At 57.3% G+C, this 19,195-nt stretch overlaps 1 protein-coding gene across 1 annotated transcript in view; it reads left to right on the forward strand.

The window, feature by feature from the left end:
- Nucleotides 1–234: 234 nt before the first annotated feature.
- Nucleotides 235–19,195, forward strand: part of ATP9B (ATPase phospholipid transporting 9B (putative)) — a gene marked incomplete at both ends in the record, with an annotated part of 90,185 nt that continues 71,224 nt past the window's right edge. Inside the window, 3 exons of the mRNA XM_084252723.1 lie at nt 235–335; nt 12,664–12,837; nt 17,095–17,245. Of these exons, the coding sequence (XP_084108849.1) occupies nt 235–335; nt 12,664–12,837; nt 17,095–17,245 (426 nt within the window). The remainder of the gene's footprint in view (nt 336–12,663; nt 12,838–17,094; nt 17,246–19,195) is intronic.

Consider the following 19,195-nt stretch of genomic DNA (forward strand, 5'->3'; position numbering starts at 1 on the left):
GCGCACTGCGCCTGCGCCGGGCCGGCCGGCCGCCCCGCCTCCCACGGCCCGGCGCAGGCGCACGCGCGCCCCGCTCCGCGTCGGCCTCCTGACCTCGCCGGCCGCCCCGCCTCCCTCGCGTGATGCCGCGGGCCCCGCCCCCTCGCGCCGTGACGCCATCGGGCCCCGACGCGGGGGCGGGACGGGCGCGGCGGCGCCTCGGCGGCTGGGGTGCGCGGCGCGGCCGGCCGGACCATGGCGGACCAGATCCCTCTGTGCCCGGTGCGCGGCGCGGCCGACCGGAGACGCGCGGCCTACTACAGCGCGGCGGGGCCGGGGGCCCAGCGGCCCGGCAGGTAACGACGGGCGCCCTTGCCGCGCCCGGCCAGGTGCGGGCGGCCAGGTGCGGGCGGCCAGGTGCGGGCGGCCAGGTACGGGAGGCCAGGTGCGGGCGGCCAGGCGCGGGCGGCCAGGTACGGGAGGCCAGGTGCGGGCGGCCAGGTGCGGGCGGCCAGGTGCGGGCGGCCAGGTGCGGGCGGCCAGGTGAGGGCGGCCAGGCGAGGGCGGCCAGGTGCGGGCGGCCAGGTGCGGGCGGCCAGGTGAGGGCGGCCAGGCGAGGGCGGCCAGGTACGGGCGGCCAGGTGCTGGCGGCCAGGCGAGGGCGGCCAGGCGAGGGCGGCCAGGTACGGGAGGCCAGGTGCGGGCGGCCAGGTGCGGGCGGCCAGGTACGGGAGGCCAGGTGCGGGCGGCCAGGCGAGGGCGGCCAGGCGAGGGCGGCCAGGTACGGGCGGCCAGGTACGGGAGGCCAGGTGCGGGCGGCCAGGCGAGGGCGGCCAGGCGAGGGCGGCCAGGTACGGGAGGCCAGGTGCGGGCGGCCAGGTGCGGGCGGCCAGGCGCGGGCGGCCAGGCGCGGGAGGCCAGGTGCGGGCGGCCAGGCGAGGGCGGCCAGGCGAGGGCGGCCAGGCGAGGGCGGCCAGGCGAGGGCGGCCAGACGCGGGCGGCCAGGTACGGGCGGCCAGGTGCGGGCGGCCAGGTGCGGGCGGCCAGGCGAGGGCGGCCAGGCGAGGGCGGCCAGGTACGGGAGGCCAGGTGCGGGCGGCCAGGCGAGGGCGGCCAGACGCGGGCGGCCAGGTGCGGGCGGCCAGGTGCGGGCGGCCAGGTGCGGGCGGCCAGGTGCGCGAGGCCGGGCGTGTGGGGGGTCGGCAGCAGCCTGGGTGGAGGGGCGCCCTTGCCGGCCAGGCGCGGAGCGGGGAGCGAGCGCCCACGGGCGCTGCCTGGGCCGGGAGTGCCCGCTGCTGGCGGGGCGGGGCGGGGCGGGGCCCCTGGCGCGGGTGAGCGGCCCTCGCCTGCCGGGACGCCCCGCCTGCCCCACCTGGAGGCCGCTGCAGGTCTTCGGAGACAGGGCGGCCAGAGAAGCTCACGGAGGCCGAGCCCTGGAGGTTCTTATCCGAGGGGGCCAGAGCCAGCCCGGAGTGCAGAGGGGACCCCGACTGCAGCGCCCGCCGCAGCACCCCAGCCCCTGGACTTTGGAAAGTCTGGCCGGGCTGCGGGAGGGCCCCGAGGCCCGTCCGCCTGGAAGCCTCGGCTCCCAAATCAGGGGCGATGTTTTTCCTCACGAGACTCGAGGCCCACAGAGCGCCCTGACCCTGTTCCAGGGTGTGATGGACGCCCCGAGTGCGCCTCCCAGCAACCGCTCCGTCAGCCTCTGAGGGGTGACTCCAGCAGCTCGCGGTCGGGGGCAGCCACCTGCCGCCGCCGGTTGTGGCCACACTTTGCGTTCACAGCCCTTGCTGCGTGCACCTGGGGGCCGGGTCGTTTGCTGTGACGCTTGGGGTCCTTGTTCCTGGCTGGATTCTCTGACTGCTCCACGTTCCTCTGTCTCTGGTACTTTCCTCTGAGCTTTATTAGATACCAGCGTGGCTGCTCCTGCTTTTTGTGGACTTCTCTGGCATGGTGTCCTTTTCACCCGTGGGGCGAGTGCCCTCTGGGGTCAGGTTTCCGCTCGACACTGCGCCGGCCTGTCTCGTGTGTGTGCACTGGCTTGGAGGTGCTTATGGACACGAGGGAGTGGGAGTGTGCCCTTTGTTACTCGTTTTCTCTTTCAGTTCCCATTACTGTTTCTCTTGCCTTCCTTTGGATCATGTAAAAGCTTTTTTGGTATCTCTGCGGTGCTTTGGAACGCAGCGCTTCGTGTGGTCTTGCAGCGTTAGCTCTGAGAATTACACGGTACGCGGCGTGGTGTGTTGGGCTAGTACTTTAGCACCGGGGAGTGAAGCGGCGCCCTTACCCACGCCCCAACCCCCACTCCAGCCACCACGCTCCTGACTGTCATCCTTGAGTATCAGATGGTACTGTACTCGTTAAGTCATCAACTGTGACTTATAAAGCTCGTACTTATGAGGATAGCATTTGTATGTGCCTCATAATTTCACTCTTCTGTGTTATCTCCTTCCTGATGATACAGGTGTCTCTACCCCCAGCCCACTTCTGATTTCCATTCTTCTTTTTTTTTTTTTAAGATTTTTATTTATTTATGCAAGAACCTGGGTACAGGCCAGATGTGCAGGAGAGTGAGAGGACTCACCAGAGACAGAGCGGGGAACAGAACAGGCAGACTGATTGAAATCCACTGCTGAGGGAGCAGCGGGGAGACAGGAGAGGTCTGCCTCGCCATAGGGGATTCTCCCTGGCCGGCTGGGAATCGAACCAGCGCTGCAGAGGCTGCAGACAGCTCCACAGGGCAGCGCTCAACCCGCTGCGCCCCCAGGGAAGGCCCTGGTTTCCTTCTTTAGAAGAACTTCCTAAAGCTAATCTTTACGTTTCTTTCATCTCAGAACGTCTTTATTTCTCCTGCATTCCTGCTTTGTTGGGTATAGGATTCCTGGTTGACAATTCATCTGTTAGCATTTGAAGACACAGTTCCACTTCCTTCCAGCTTTTATGGTGTGTAATTAGGGGTCTGCTGTCATTCAGGGCCGTTCTTTATCTTTCAGATGTTTAGTTATGAGTTATGATGTCGCTTTTGGTTCAGGGTCTTTAGTATTCACTAAGCTTCTTGAATCCGTTGGCTTTGTTTCTCAAAATTTGGGAAATTTTTAACCATTACTTTTTCTCATTCTGGGGCTGTGTTGATGAAAATTTTGGCACTTTTCATCGTTTCCTTTGACTCTTTTCCTGTATTAGTTTGTGTTCAGATTGTGGCAATTTTATTGACTTGTTCTCAAATTCCCTAATTCTGTCCTCTTCATTCTACTGTTGATCCCACCCAGTGGTTTTATTTCTATTATATTTTTCAACTTTTTGATCTCTGTTGGTTTCACGGGAGTTTGTAGTTGATTTTTGAAGCATTTGTATCCTGTCTGTCTGCTTAAAACGGTCGTCATATTCCCAGGGAGTTAGTCTTACTTAGTCTTAGTTTTGGTGTCAATTAATTGCCCTTCTTAAACTTTTTTTTTTTTTCTTTTTTAATACAAGCACCGGGCACAGTCAGAAGCGCGGGAGGGTGAGAGAATCCACCAGAGCGGGGAGCAGAGCAGGCAGACTGACGAAGTACACTGCTGAGGGGAGCAGCGGGCGGCAGGAGAGGTCTGTCGCGCCATGAGGGACCCTCACCGGCGGCCGGGGATTGAACCGGCGCTGCAGAGGCTGCGGGCAGCTTCGCAGCCCAGCGCTCCACTGCTGCGCCACCAGGGGAGGCCCAATTAATTATCTTTCCTAACTCACGTTGTTTGTGTTCTGGTTCTTGGTAAGGGGGATGGTTTTTAATTGTATCCTGGTCATTCGTCTGTTATGTCAGAAGAATGTGGGTCCTATGTGTACCTTTTATTTTAGCAGGTGTTTTCTTGTTTGGATTTAGCACATGGATCCTGGCCTGCATCAGTGAGCGGTGGTTCCAATGGCAGTTTGATTTTTGGGGTCTTCATGCTGTGATATTTGGTCTGCTCGGTTTATGTGGTGCTGCTGGGGTTCTTACTTGCCTCTGTGCTGCTGAGGGGAGGAAAGGGTTTCCTTAGCCTGGTTCTCTTGGTAAGACATGGAAGTGTCAGCCTGTGCGAAGGAAGTGGCTTCTCCGACTGCAGTGGCCGAGGTATCACTCCTTGTGTGTGCCCTGGCCACCCGGGGCTGAAGAGGCGCCTCAGGGACCTGGGCCAAGAGGCTTTCGGAGGCTGCCTCCCTTTGCTGTCATCCGGTCGCTGTGGCCGCCGGGGCGGTGGGGGGAGCCGGCCTTGCAGGGGAGGAAAGCCCCGCTTCCTGAGCCCCTTGGCTGGCTCCTGCTGTGTCTTCAAGGCTGGCTGTGGGGGTTGGGGGGAGGAGCCAGGAGAAATGGAACTTGGCTGGGTGTTGTGCTTCTGAATTGTTTTTTGAAGCTTGGCTATGTTTTTATCACGTCAGCGAATACATAGAGCTTCAGGTAGCAGCAGAGGCTCGCGGTGAGCTGCTTCGGTGCCCGTGCACCCACTCACGCTTCCTCACCCGCCTCGCGTCCCGGAGGCGTTTCCGTGGGCTCTGCTCGCTGTCCCTCCCGCCGTTTGCGACTCTCCACGGTGCAGCTTCTCTCGGCTCCCCCAGCTGCTCTGCTTTCGACGTCTTCCCTCAGCTCAGCCGCAGCCTGGGGAGGGCGGGATTGGATGCCCTTGACATCTGTCCTCGGCGCTTCCTTCTCTTCAGGCGTCGGAGCCCACGGGTAGAGCAGCGGGCACCGGGCACGGGCAGGTTTCCCCCCGACCCCTGGCCTCCCGAGGTGAACTGGAAATGTTGCCTTTTCCTTGCCATGACGCGCCGTAGGCTGGTGTTGCTGCTCCGCCTCTGCTTTGGTGGGATTTTCCAGTGAGGCCGTCCGGGTGTGGAGATTTCTTTTTTGGGTGTTTTAATTTACACAGTCAGTGTCTTCAGTGTTGCTGCGCTACCCCGGTGCTCTGCTCACCTGGGCGAGCTGTGATGGCTTCTGCTCTTGGAGGACTTGGCCCGGTGAAGACAAGTTGGCGCGTGCGCCGTCGCCTGCGCGGCCCGGTGCTGAGGTCTGGGCCTTCGCTCCTGGCCGGGCGGTCGGGTGAGCTCTGGTCTTGTCCAAGACCCCCCTGTGCTTAATCCTCGGAGCTTTCTGTTTCGGGTGCACTCATCTCTGCTCTTTATTTTTTCCTTTCTTCCGTTTGCTTTGGTGTATTTCTCTCTTGTTCTTGTTTCCTAGGTGGTAACGTAGGTTGGAGATGGGACATTTTCCCTCTTTTTTAAAGAAGGGTTTCGTGCTGTGCGTCTCTCTCTCGGCATTGATTTATCTGGGACCCGTCTGCTTTGGTAGTTTGTTTCTTTTGAGACTTCTTTGACTCACGGATTGTTTAGAATTGTGTTTGGAAGATTTACTCTTCGTTACTGATTTGTGCTGTGATTCTTTTGTGATTGCTGTGACTTCAGTTATTTTAAATTTGGTGCGGTTTGTTTTAGGGCCAAGGATCCAGCCTTTGTCGGTGAGATTCTCTGGGCCCTGAAAGGAAAGTGCATCTGTTGCCGCTGTTGCGCGGTGTCCTGAAATGGCGATTGAACCCCGTTCACGTCTTCTGTCCGTGTGGACTTGCCGTCTGATGTTCTGTCGCTTGTTTAGATCACGTGTGGAAGCCTCTGACTGTAATTGTGGTTTTGTCTATTTCTTTTAGTTTTATCATTTTTTTGCTGCATGTTTCACAAGTCTGTTGCTGGGCGCACATCTGCTTGGGACGGCTCCGTGTTCTTGAGGGCTAACACCTTTACCACTGCGTGACTGAATTTCCCTGTCTGTCTCTCGTCATTTTTTGCTTTGAGGTTTCTCTGACATCACTGCAGCCTCTCCTTTCCATCAGTGTTTGCCTGGCATGTCATTTTCCCTCCCTTTTATTCTGAACCTGCTTTCATTTGAAGTGAGTTTCTTGTAGTCACATATGGTTGGTTTGGTTTTTTTGTTTTTTGTTTTTTTTTTTTTGGTGGGACCCTCGCCGGCGGCCGGGGATCGAACCGGCGCTGCAGAGGCTGCGGGCAGCCTCTCAGCCCAGCGCTCAACCGCTGCGCCACCAGGGGAGGCCCAGGTTGGTTTGTATTTTTTATCCACTCTGCCAGTCATTGTCTTATGATGGATGCATTTAGAACATTCACGTTCAATATAATGATTTAAAAGTTAGGGTAGGGGTTCCATTTGCCATTTTACTTTTTGTTTTCTGTTTTTGGTTTTTTTTTTTATTTCTCTAGGGTTTTTTTCCTGCCTTGTGGGTTACTTGGACATTTTTTAGAATTCAGCTTGCTTTGGGCGTTTTTCAGTGTATCTTGTGTAGATTTTATTAGCGGTAGTGCCAGTTGTTACACTACAGATGCGCAGCTCCTCACAGTATACTGCTAGTGCTCCTTTTTTTTTTTTTTTAAGATTTGTTTATTTATTTATACAAGTAAATACAGGCCAGAGGCGCGGGAGGGTGAGAGGATTCGCCAGAGACAAAGTGGGGAACAGAACAAGCAGAATGACTGAAATCCACTGCTGAGGGGAGCAGCGGGCGAGACAGGAGAGGTCTGCCGCGCCGTGTGGGTAGCTCCCTGGCGGGGCTTGAACTCGTGCTGCAGAGGCTGCGGACAGCTCCACCGCGCTGAGGCCTAGCCCCGCGCCCCAGAGAGGCCCTACTGGTTTTGCTCTCTTGTCACTTTGAGTGACGTGTGGAGTCCTCGCCTCTTTAGACCTCTTCTCCTTCGATAACTGTCCCGTGGACCTGCTCCCGCGCAGTCAGGGCCAGTGTGGCCATGGGCAGCCCTGAAAGCTTCGCTGTCTCGGGGGCGAGTTGTGGTGCACCCGGCGGTGGTGGGGGGCGGGTGAGCCTGTTGTGCTGCTGGTGTTTTTGCTCCTTCTGTTGGTCCAGTTTCCTGACATGCCCTAGTTCCTTTTTCTAATTCTGTGCTAAGAATTCCTGCCTCTTGGTTTCGAGCAGATCCGCCGGAGCAAGTCGCCTCTTGCCGCCCCGGCTTCTGTCAGGAAACAGGTCGTCGCCCCGGGACACCTGTCTGTCTGGTCTTCTGTGGGCCGCTTGTTTGGGGCCTTGGCCCAGATTTCTTGGAGTTTATACGGTGGGGGGACCCGCTTGGTCTCCGGGATGTATGGGTTATGCCCCTTGACAAGGCAGAACGTTTCAGCCGCCGTTGGGCACCTTTGAGTGGTTTCATCTCGGTGCGCAGCAGCGACTGGGAGGCTCCCCCGTGGCCCGCGGGCCTGGCCGCCCCCCCCCCCACCCCACCCCCGCCGCTGCCGGCTCAGCGTTTCCGGCTCTGCTGCTCCCGTTTTCGGTCTTGAAGTTTCCAGTTGTTCTCGTCATTTCAGTTATTTTTCATTTGCTCAGGCGTGTGCGTGCTTGTCTGTGGAAACGCGTCCGTGATGGCTGTCGCAGAGCCCAGGTCGGAGGAGCCCCCGTCCGTGCCGTCCTGGCCCAGGCGTCCGCTCGCTCCTTCGGCTCTTTCCCTCGGAGAGTCCCCGGGTCTTGGGCTCATGAGTGTCTTTCCCTGTGCTCTGGACACTTGGGGATGTTCCGAACAAGCGCGGAACCTTGAAGTCTTCCGCTGTGCGGGCCGCCTGGTACCACCTCGGGGGACGCCGCGCTGCTGTTGGAGGCGGCGCGCTGTTCCTGCCGGGAGAGGCTCCCGCTGGGCTCTGCCGACTTGGCCTTGGCTGGGACAGGGAGGGGTGGCCTCTCCCCACCTGGCATGTAGTGCTGTCACCCGGGGAGGGGGCTTAGGGTTCCTGTTTCTCGCACGTCCTCCTGCGACACTGGTGGGGTGGGCTCCTTGTGGGCCCTGCAGTGACTCCTGGGATGAAGGTCTCCCCTGCTCCCCGACACCAGGGGAAGGCACCCCTCAGCTGGGAGTGTGGCAGTCTGGGCTCCCATCATAATTGCTCTGGTGTGGGGTGGGGGTGCTGTGCATTTTTTAAGATTGGGTGGACTAGCGGGTGGTGTCTAAAGTTTTTAGTCCTGTGCTTGGCTGAAGAGACCTGGATGTTTCTGGCCTGCCCCCATGGACGTTCCTGGTTGCTGACTGGCGCTCAGTATGGGGTCCAGGAGGCGTCTGGGACTCAGCGCTGCACGGCTGAGGGGCCTGAGGCCTCCTGCTCTGCCCTCCGCTCTCTGTTCTCCAGCAGAATCTCCGGGGTTTCAGCTGTGCTTCAGGGGTACGGGGCACCTCTGACTTGGTCTGCGGCTGGGAGGGCTGATTTATCTTTGCTCTTTTTTTCTCTTTACTCTTTATTTTAAATTCCCCTTTATTTTTCATCCATTTACAGCATTTTTTGGATATGTAGTTCATACCACACAAATCTTTTTTTGATCTGCCATACAAGTCTGCTGTTGAAAGTGTAAGATCCAGGGCTCCCCTGGTGGCGCAGGGGTTAAAGACAGCACTGTGAGGCAGTCCACAGCCTCTGCAGCATGAGTTCCATCCCCAGCCGGCCAGGGAGCTACCCACATGGCGTGGCAGACCTCTCCTGCCTTCCCGCTGCTCCCCTCAGCAGTGGATTTCAGTGGATTCGCCTGTTCTGCTCCCCACTCTCTCTCTGGTGAATCCTCTCACCCCCCCACACACCTCTGGCCTGTTCCCCAGTTCTTGTATTAATTTTTTTAGAAAAAGAAAAGAAAAGAAAGTGTAAGATTCAGTACCTGAGTGTGTTCCCAGAACAGCACCCAGGGACCGAGTGAGAACACACTCGTCACCCCAGCCCCCTCCCGCGCCCGCTTCTGTGGGCCTTCAAAGACGTGACCGCGGACCGGCCGGTCGGCCTGTGGCCCTGCAGGACTCCGGGCTGCTGTGAGTTGGTCTCGCAGCCGCTGCTGAGGGTCTTGCGGGGACAGCGCGTGTCTTGAGTGCTGGCTTTTGCCTTGCTCATACACACTTTTCTCCAAATCTTAAAAATTTTGCGATTATAGTGATGAGCTAATAAATGCTGGTTAGAGGGTGAAACTTTCCTTCGCTATGACAGCTACGATTTTCAAGCTCTTCGAAAGTGCAGATGGTTCAGCGCTGGCCAGGCTGCCCAGGACTGCTTGGACTAGTCTTAAGGTCTGTAAGAATTCCCTGGAGGAGGGCCTGGCTCTCGCGAGTCTGTGACGTTCCTACGCCTGCCGGATCGGGAATGTTTCACGTCATTCTGTACAGCGGCAGGGGCAGCTGCAAGAGGCCGCGGGTCTGGCTGCCGGGCCGCGGGTCTTCATTCCGTGGCTGGCGTCTGCGCACGATTCAGCCTCTGCGGCTCAGCCTCCGGAGCTCGCCTCAGGCCGCGCGGCGCAGGGCGGCGTCTGTCCCGGGGTCTCCCCGCGCACTGGGGGGGGGGGCTCTGGCCACCGCCTGGTCCACCGGGGACCCCCTGAGCGCCGGGGCTGCCGACTGGCTCTTGCCCCTGTGTGGCTACCGCTGGCTCCCCACTCTGCGCCTCCCGGTGGGGGGCCCTGGCTCCCCTGCGTTGACTCTTCCCTCGAGCGCGTGGCGCCTCTCTCTCCTCCGCGGTGCCCGCAGGCCGGAGGCGACCTTTCATTTTCCCAAAGTAGGTTTAAGCCTGAGGCCTGTTTTCACGTGATTCTCCTCTAAGGTCAGTTCACTTCAAGAATGTTTCTCGTGGAAAGGGAAGCAGTGGAGCCGTTAGAGCCTTCAGGTCCGGACGGAGCCGGAGCTGGTTACTGGACCAACCTGCTGCCGCCTCGCGCCGGCCTCTCGGGTGTGCGGCCGGCCCCGTCCCCGGGCGGCGGGCTGAGGCTTCCGCAGCCTCCTTTCTGTCGTCTTTGTTCGCGTTGTTGTTACTCGTTTTAAAAATATGTTTCCAGAATTATACTTAATTGCTGGAAACGTTGATTTTTCTTGAGTGACAAACCAATTAAGTGTGTATGACACCAGGCAACAAAGACACTTAAGATTCTCTGCTTGTCCTGTCTCTGGAAAAATCCATTATTCATCATCTTATTGTTTTTAAATAGTGAGGTAAAATTTTCAATACAATAGGAAAATTGCTTTGGAATGGAATGAATTGCTTGCCAGTTCAGAGGCCCTTTCTGAAGTCGCGGCCGGGGAGCGGGCTGCTCACCGTCATTATCCTGCAGACTCTGCTCCCCCAGCACCGCGCTTGACGGGCTTGTGACTTGCTAAGATGCAGCACAATCGCCGAGAGAACGTAATGAAAGAGAGTAAAAATCCCGCTTTCTGCTATATTATATTTCAGCGGTTTTTGAATTTCAATCACATTCTGTATAAATATTCATTTTCTGGTTGGCTGTCTTAAGAGGCGTAATCTTACACAGAGAAGTAAGGAAAAAGGAATTTTTATCAGGAAAAATACTCTGCTTTAGGTTGGTTATTTTATAGATCGTGTCATTTTTTTTTTGTCTAGACCAACGGTCATGACAAGTGCTGATTGCTGGGCTGTTCTGTGTGATGGCGATAGTGATGGCAACTATTTGTAGAAGGTTCTACAAAGAGGCTAAAATGAGTGTCCTTTGATCTGGTGGAGCAGGTGGCTCGAAATAGAGGTGGGTTCAGCACCACCGCCCCCCCCCCGCCCCCTCACCTGTATTTTCTTTTAATATTTATTTTCCTTTATGCACACAAGAGCTGGGGTGCAGGCCAGAGGTGCGGGCTTGAGAGGACTCCCCAGAGACAGAGTGGGGAACAGGTGAGCCACTGAAATCCACTGCTGAGGGGGCAGCAGGGAGACAGGAGAGGTCTGCTGCGCCCTGTAGGTAGCTCCCTGGCTGGGGATCGAACTCAGGCCTTGGTGGCTGCCAGTAGCCTCATAGTGCTGAGACCCAACCCCTGTGCTGCCAGGGAGGCCCCTTGTCACGTGTCTTTTCTCCTGTCAGTTGCTGAGAGGAGTCAAGGCCTCCCGGTGCCCTTGTGCTTCCGTCTGCGGCTGGATCCGGGCAGCCGTTGGCGCTGGTCGGGTGGGACTCGCGGCGTGGCCCTCTCCTCCTGCCTCGGAGGAGGAGGCAGCGGCTTGTTTGCCTGCGGGCTGTGCTCTCCCTGCTCTCCCTGCCTCGAGGCACGGCCTTGCTTCCTCTGCACACTCAGCTTCCCAGCTCTGCCTCCGGGCTTTGCATGTCATATGCCCATGACATTACATTTAATTAGTTGTCATTATTTTTATTTCTTCTAGAGGGGTTTTTTGCCCTCTAGGTGACAAGTGCTGATGTCTGGAGCCCTCTTGGCTGGCCCGGCTGGGGTGTTGGGGCCCCACTGGCACCTGGGGCTGGGGCCCCACCCCGCCTGCCCAGAGAATCCCCGAGGCCCCGCTCTGTGGGCTGCCCAGCCCTGTCCACCGGGTACCCCTGCCATGCGCCTGGGCCCTGCCGCACGCGCTGTGCAGGCCCTGGCACTGCTCTCTCCTCACCCCCGAGCTCTGGCTTCCGGCTGGTGACCTTTTCACACCCTGGGACTGGGCATGTGTAGCGTCTTCTGAGCAGACCGGCGGTGCCAACCGGGTTCCCATCTGCGCATCCAGAGGACCCTTTTGCCACCCTGGAGCCCTGGGCCGACGGCCCTTCGCTGTCAGGGCTCCCCACGCGGCCTCCCCCGCCTCGTCCCTCCCCACAGCCCGGCCGCAGGGTCAGCCCGGCGCTACCGCGCTGTCACCGGCTCTGCTCCCGGCTGACGGCCGCGCGCTGGGCGTCTCCTGCGGCCTCCTGTCCCGGGTCGGAGCCGCCTCTGTCAGTGACTTAGTCTCTCAGCAGCTCTGGGACGGTCTTACCCACTGTTGCTTGAAATATTTTTCTGTCCTAATCCGCTTTTCTAGGATCCCAGGGTTGTGAACGTCAGACCTTTGCTTCGAGTCTCTTCTGTTCCTTTCTGTAATATTCACCCGTGTCTCACGGGGTGTGGTCCTGCTGGCTGCTCTCAGCCACCCGCTGTCTGTTTCATGACGCGATTATCACTTGTCGAGGGTCTTCCTTGCTCTCGAGCCCGGCTCTATCCCCGTCTGCGCGTGGACGAGCTTGGGGCACACCCATGAGGCCTCGGGGATTATCTCGTGGCCTCTGGGTCTCACCAGCCTCCTGCAGATGCTGCGTGTGCTTGGTCATGGCACCCCTGAACTGGCAGGTTGGGGCCGCAGGCTCCCTCAGCCCCGTGCGGGCGGCGCATCCAGGCCCAGCCTGCTCCCGGCTTTGTTCTCTGCACCCGCGTCCCCGGCTCAGAGCCCCGTCTGAGCTGCAGCTGCCGGGTGCTCGCGGCCTGCGCAGCACGTTGGGAACGAGGCGCAGCCACACCAGGGCAGGGGGAGGGGAGCTGGGCGGTTCTGCCCACCCTGCAGCAGACCCTGCGTGCCCATCTCCACTGCGTGTGATTCTGACTGGTGGGTGGGAAGCTGGTGGAACGTCTCCCCCTTCCGCCAGCGTGTCACACGCGGTGTCGGGGTGACCGGGAAGCCCACTGCTCTGCTCCTGCTGCGGGTCGTGATGTTCTCGAGGGGGCGGCGGGCGGGCGGACCGTGGTGCTGACCTTCCCGTCAGGAAGGAGCTGCGGGGAGGCCCCGCAGAGCATCGCCGGTTCCGCCTGCGGAGCAGCTGCCGGCGGGGCGGGTCGCGGGATGGCTAGCTCGAGGCCGTGAGGAGGGCGCCCCACGGCCGTGTGACAGCGCCTACTTGGCGCCGGGCCCTCGCAGTGCCGCGCACGGCTTCCTGCCTCAGCCTCCTCTTCTTGCCGCCACAGGTTCCGGCTCGAAGAGGAGTCAGCCCACTTGGATGAAATGCCGCTCATGATGTCTGAAGAAGGCTTCGAGAACGACGAGAGTGACTATCACACGCTGCCACGGGCGAGGGTCGCCCACAGGAGACGCGGCCTGGAGTGGCTCGTCTGTGGGGGCTGGAGGTCCCTCTGTGCCAGGTTCGTCACCGCCCCCGAGTGCGCCATGTGTGATCCGGGAGCTCAGCTTCGGGGGGGGGGGGGTGACTCTGATGGCGTGGAGCAGGCCGAACCGCAAGATGCGGCTGGCAGACGCCACCCGAGACGCTACGCGGCCATTTGATGTTTGGAAGCGGAGAAAATATGCGATTTGCCATCAGTGCGTGAGAGAGCTTGTTCTGGCCGCTCCGAGCTCCCGTGCCCGGCGCCGCGGCAGCCCCGGGCGGCGGCCGTGTCAGGTCTGATGGCAGCACCGGCCCTGGGAAGAGGCACCGCCAAGTGAGTGGGGCCCCGAGCGGGAGGAGGCCCCTGCGAGTGGTAGGCGTGAGCTGACGGCCTACAGGTGGGTCTCCTCACCTTGATGGGGCGCCCGGGGGGTCCCTCGTGTCGGGGGCGCTGCACTTCTGCCAGCCGCCGGCCCAGGACCCAGGATGCGGCCGCAGCACCGACCCTGCCTTGAGGGAGCGCATCAGATTCTCGCGCTCCTGGGGCAGCCCCTTGTCTTGTTGCCCGGGGCCACATGCTCCTGCCCGCCAGGAAGGGGGTGACCGTGGAGTGCAGGTGTCTGGTGTCCTGCGCGCTCCCTTTGGGAGTTTGCAGCGAGGCTTTCTTTTAAGAATTATTCCCTTAGTGTAAGATTTTAATTTTTATTTCTTTATGCACACAAGGACCGGGGCGCAGGCCAGAGGTGGGGGTGAGAGGACTCCCCAGAGACAGAGTGGGGCGCAGAGAGTCATTGCTGTGGGGTGCAGCGGGGATACTGGAGAGGCCTGCGGCGCCCTGTGGGCTGCTCCCTGGCCGGTGTCACACTAAGGCCGCTTTGCTGTGGAGGCCCTCGAGGAGGTGCTGAGACTCAGCCCCTAGGCTGCCAGCGAGGCTGCCCCAGAGAGATGTTTTTATAACTGATTTGATTTCTGGGTCAGCTTGTGAGGGGGTCCAGCAGCATGGGGTGGGCTTGGGCTCCCGAGAAGTCCCTCAGGGGTGGACATCAGAGGCTGGGAGCCGAGGCGGAGAAGCTTCCTGCCTCCAGCCCCTGTCGGCCTGAGCTAAGGCGCTCTCGTCTCTCGTGTACAGAGCCTTTCATAGGAAGAGGGGACTCGTGGTCAGCGACTCGGCAGTTGGAGAATTGTGATACAGATTTAATAACTGTTTTGAAAGTATTTTCTAGTTTATTTCTTTTTTTTAAATTTATTTATTTTTATACAAGAGCTGGGGTACAGGCCAGAGGTGGGAGAGGGTGAGCGGATTCCCCGGAGACAGAGCGGGGAGCAGGACAGGCAGATCCACTGAAACCCACTGCTGAGGGGAGCAGCGGGCGAGACAGGAGGGGTCTGCTGCGCCGTGTGAGTCAGCTCCCTGGCCAGGGATCGAACTTGTACTGCAGAGGCTGCGGACAGCTTCACAGCGCTGCACTCAACCGGCTGCGCCACCAGGGAGGCCCAGTATTTTCTAGTTTAAATAGCTTTTCTGGAGTGTTCTTTGGGGCACGTAGTCAATGCTAGAATTAGTTTTTTAGCAGATTGTTTTTGCTTTTGTGTCCGTTGCGTTTCGTGCTTTTCAAGGAATTTATCTTTTCAGTTTTTAATTACAATTTTATTGATTTACGGTGACTTCCCATAGTTTTTGCTGTTAGAGGACGGTAGGTTTGGTTCGCTGTGGGAAGTGTGGACGGACTCCAGGAGCAGCTCGCCGCCCGGCCGAGTCCCGGTGCCAGCGTGGTCGCCCCATCCTTAGCCCCACCCTGCTCTCTGCCTGCCTCTTGGCAACTGTTGTTTTTTTTTTTTTGCAGTCTAAGAATTATTTTTGTTGTGATTTGTTAGTTCGTTTGCTTCCGTTTTCTCGCGTTTTCGGCATAACTGCCGCAGGCGGCGTGTTCTTGCACCAGGTGCGACTCACCTCTGCCCCAGCCTGTCCTGTTGCCGGGCACCGCCTGCCAGGCATCCGGGTGGCTGCTGGGGGGCACCTGGCCGGCTGCTGTGAACAGGGTCTGGGAAGTAAAGATGCTCTGTCCAGGTTCACGGACTGTGGCCCCCACACATCCTTGAAAAGCTGCTGGTCTTCAGCTTCCCCAGGAGCAGGCCTGTCTGCACTGCCGGGGCGGGGCTCGGTGGCCGGGGCGGGGCGGGGGATCTGTTTGTGGGCGGGGGCGGGGCGCTGAGGCAGAGGTGTTCAGCGTGCGCAGAGGCGCTACCTGGGAAAGCTCTTGGTTATTTTCTTCCACAGACGTCACTTTGGTTCTCCTCACTCGTCATTATTTGCAGCATATTTTACTCGCATTACTTTGCCCTCAAAAGTTGCCCATAATTTTTTACCCGTCTGCTCTGCGCCTCCCTGAGGCCGCCGCATGCTCGCCCATGGTAAGCGTTCTCGTTCCTTCGGGCGCTCATGCCCGTGACTCCCTTTCTGCCTGCACGTCCGTCGGCGGTTCCAGTGGCGCCCCGGCCCGTCTCTGAGCCTCACGCCTGCGCTTCCTGGCGTGGTGGCCGGTCTGTGGTGGGTGGAAGCCCCCGGGCTGCCACCCTCCGTTTCCCTGGGCGCGCAGCAGCGGAAAGTCTGGTCGAGGTCTACACAGGCTTAGAGAGAAAATATTAATAAACTGTTGGACATTTGTGCTTTCGGCCTCGGTGTAAGTTTAGGGTTCACTGAGTGTGAGGCGGGGCCCACGTGGGGCGTGGTGCTGCTGGTGGGAGCCTCGCCCACGGAGGAGGTATGGACTTGGCGTGGACGCTGGCCCTGGCATGACCCTGGCCCTCATGTCCCCGACGGCGGCCGGGCAGCAGCGCGCACAGTGCAGGCGGTCACAGGGCGCGCCCCGGCCTTCCCTACCGGAGAGGTCCTGAGCGCAGCCCAGGCTGGGCAGGCATTCCCAGGGGCACCGACACCCACGCTCGGCCTGGGGCCTGACAGGGCCTGGGTACAGGGCTTGCCCAGGGAGGTCAGAGGCAGCGTGAAGGTGGTGCCCACAGGAGCCACGTCTGGATCTCCATGTCGGCTCCTTCTCAGACAGCCATCACCGCAGGCTCACGCTCACTCCTGAGCTTGCTTTGCCCCGTGAAGTCCGGGTTCCTGCCTTCCGCCCCGACTTGCTGTCCTGGCCGCGACTACGGTAAGAAGGAGAAATTGAACAGCTTCCCTTAATAAGCCGTCCTGCGTCTTTCTACTTTGGAAATTTGAATTGACCGAATTTTTCACCCTGAGGTTTATAAATTCATGATAACGTTATCTCTAATAGACCTAAACTGTATGCCTTTTAATCATTTTCTTTCTTTTTTTTTTTTTTAAAGATTTATTTATTTATTTATTTATTTATACAAGCACTGGGCACAGTCAGAAGCGCGGGAGGGTGAGAGAATTCACCAGAGCCAGAGCGGGGAGCAGAGCAGGCAGAGGGACCGAAGGACACTGCTGAGGGGAGCAGCGGGCGGCAGGAGAGGTCTGCGCGCCATGTGGGACCCTCCTCCGGTGGCCGGGGAGCAGCCGGGGATTGAACCGGCGCCGCAGAGGCCGCGGGCAGCTTCGCAACCCAGCGCTCAACCGCTGCACCACCGGGGAGGCCCGCCTTTTAATCATTTTCTGAAGTATTTTAAGTAAAGCTGTCCCTCTGGAAACTATCCAGAAATGATGGTTTGGATGTCAAGGAAGGGGACGTGCTAGAGCTGGCGATGTTGGCACCAAGCTAGACTCAGGATTCAGAGCCTCACTGCGTGGACGGGGCAGCTGCGTGGAGTGTGGTCGGGCCTTTCCTGCCTCCGCTGTGGCCCTTGCCGGTGTCCTTTCAGCGTAGTGAGCTGAGCCATAGTCTTAATTCTGGTTTTGCTGTGACTGGAAATGTCACCTTTTGGAGAGAAAAGGTAGGGCCTGGACTCCCTGGAGTCTCCGAGCCTCCACCGCTGGCCAAATCGGGTGCCAGAGAGCCTCGGGGCCTCACTGAGCGGCGTGGAAAGTCGCCGCTAGTGGGGGCGGCTAGTGGGGGCCCAGCTGAGGTGTGTGGGTTTCACTTGCCAGGAAGAGCCCCTCCGCGGGGCTGTGATTCCCGATGTCCTGGGCCTCACTGCACGCACACGTCTCATTCAAATCTAGCTGACGGACCTGTTTTAAGAAAACCCCAACAAATTAGCATTGGGTGTGTTACTGGGTGTCTGACAAATGTGGATGTGAACAGCTTTTTCTCTGAATTCTAGAACTATTTAAAAGCCTTTTTAGAAAGCGCGTGCAATGTGTACATTTTGTTTCATGCAGTTGCTGTGATTGGCTGATGCATATTTGTCAAAGGAAAAGGGAACTGAAGGCTCGCACGGTGTGGCTGGGATGTCCCGAGAAGTGTGAAGAAAAGCATCCCGGGAATTCTATAAAAAACCAAAAGTACAACGTATTCACCTTCATCCCCGGGGTAAGACTCCGTTCCTGGGGCCGGGCTGGCCGGGAGGGTGTTGGCTTCGTTCCTGTTTTTGTGTTTCTGAATTTTCACCCATGTTGACCGTGTCGCATCCTTTTGCTTTCGGGCCATCGTGTTCCAGGCTGTTGTCAGCAGTCCACGTGCACATCCGCGTCCGCATAGCTCGGTCGAGGACGACGACCGTGTCACTGCTGCCTGCAGCGCTCGATAAACATATTCATGTCCACATTATAGAAAGAAATAAAGCTAACTAAGATGATCAGAAGCCAAGCCGTAAGTCACGACCCGCTAGAAAGGTGGCGGGGAAGTTGAAGGTCGTGTCTGCAGCAGTCAGGGAATGTCATGATGGAAGGGCGAGAACTGTTTGCACAGGCGTGGCATCTGGAAGCGTTTCCAGAGCTCTCCTCTCCTCCCGTACACGTTTCAGGCCTTGACACGTCGTCACGTAATCTTTAATTAGGTGTTAAGCTAAATTTAGCACTGAAATTAAATATGACTTTTGTTGCTAGCGATCGTCCTGGCTTAGATGAGATGACAAAGCCAAGCCTGCGTGTATTTAGAATAGTTGAGCCATTTTTGGGCTCTGTGGCTTGTTCCCTCTTCTTCTAGACAGATCTGTCTCTAAAGGCAAAAGCAAGAAGGTACACATTATGTTTCTGCATGAAGATTTTGACCTGCTGCCGGGATTAGCGCACGCATGCTTTTTTACAAGAAAACCCTGACGTGTGAAACAAGGGCCGCTCTGCTCCAGTGTTTTGAGTGACATCAGCGCGATGCCACCCTGGCGCTGCTTCTGCCGCCGTCCCCCGCGGGGCGGCGAGCACCGGCTCTCGCGCAGGCACCATCCCTGAAACCCCAAACCCCGGGCTCTGCGATTCAAGCACAGATCTTGTGTCAGGACAATAAAACGTAAGCCGTCCTTAGGCAGATAAATATTCTCATCTTTATTGAATGAAGCTCCTGTTTTCCTCTCAGGTTTGAATTATTAAACGCGCTCAGATTGGCTCAGCACTGTGCATTTTCCTGAAGGTCGCCGGTGCATTAGGCAGACGGGAAAGTATTGATTCAGTGTCTGAGGCCGGCAGTGCTGCTCAGCTCTGCCCCAAGCAGCCCGCACCGCCTGCCCACACCGCGGAGCCCTCAACATACCTGTTGGTGTGTCTCTGCAACTATCACCCCCTGGATGAATTTTTTCTTAGATTGTCTCTTAAATTAGTCTTTTCATCTAAAACGTAGTATTTTAGAAACATTTGGTAATTGCACAGTAGGAATTCTATGCCATTTTTAGCACGAATGGCAATTTCTGAATTGCTAATAGATATAATTTATGCTAACTGAGATTTTAAAGAAATCACTGAGGAAAAAGAGAGCTTTCTCTCCTGCTGAGATTAATTTATGAAATGATTCAAAACATTTTTAGACAGCAATTGAACATGATTATGAATATAAACGTGTTATCAATGTAACCGATTTTTCAGTCACACACATAATGTATGATGATGCAGATAACTTTATTATCCACTCTCTAAGTCAACAATAAGTACTTAACCCATTGCTCTGCTCTTGTTAAAATTTCCATACCTTCAGTTGCATAAAAAAAAAGCATCAAGGAGATTTTCATTTGCAAGTTTGTAAGTTCCCCTCTCGTTGTAGCGTGCTGCAGACTTACTCTCGTCTACAAACATGAGTATTGTTCCGTTTTGGTTTTCAGTTTAAAAATCTAATCATTTGTTTGTAAATTGAAGTCTATAATATGCTAGATCTTGGGCTTTCTTCTATAAAAGTGATTTTATTTGAATTAAAAATCAAAAACAAAGCCTGCAGGATTTACATTCCTGTAATTTTAATGATTGATGGTATTTATATTTAAAAATATCGTTGAAGATCAGTTATCCAGAGATTAGTAATACATAGCTGTCTGTCTTCCTGAAAATTGGTCTAACA

Source organism: Talpa europaea, assembly GCF_964194135.1.
Source record: "Talpa europaea genome assembly, chromosome: 13".
Classification (NCBI taxonomy): Eukaryota; Metazoa; Chordata; class Mammalia; order Eulipotyphla; family Talpidae; genus Talpa; species Talpa europaea.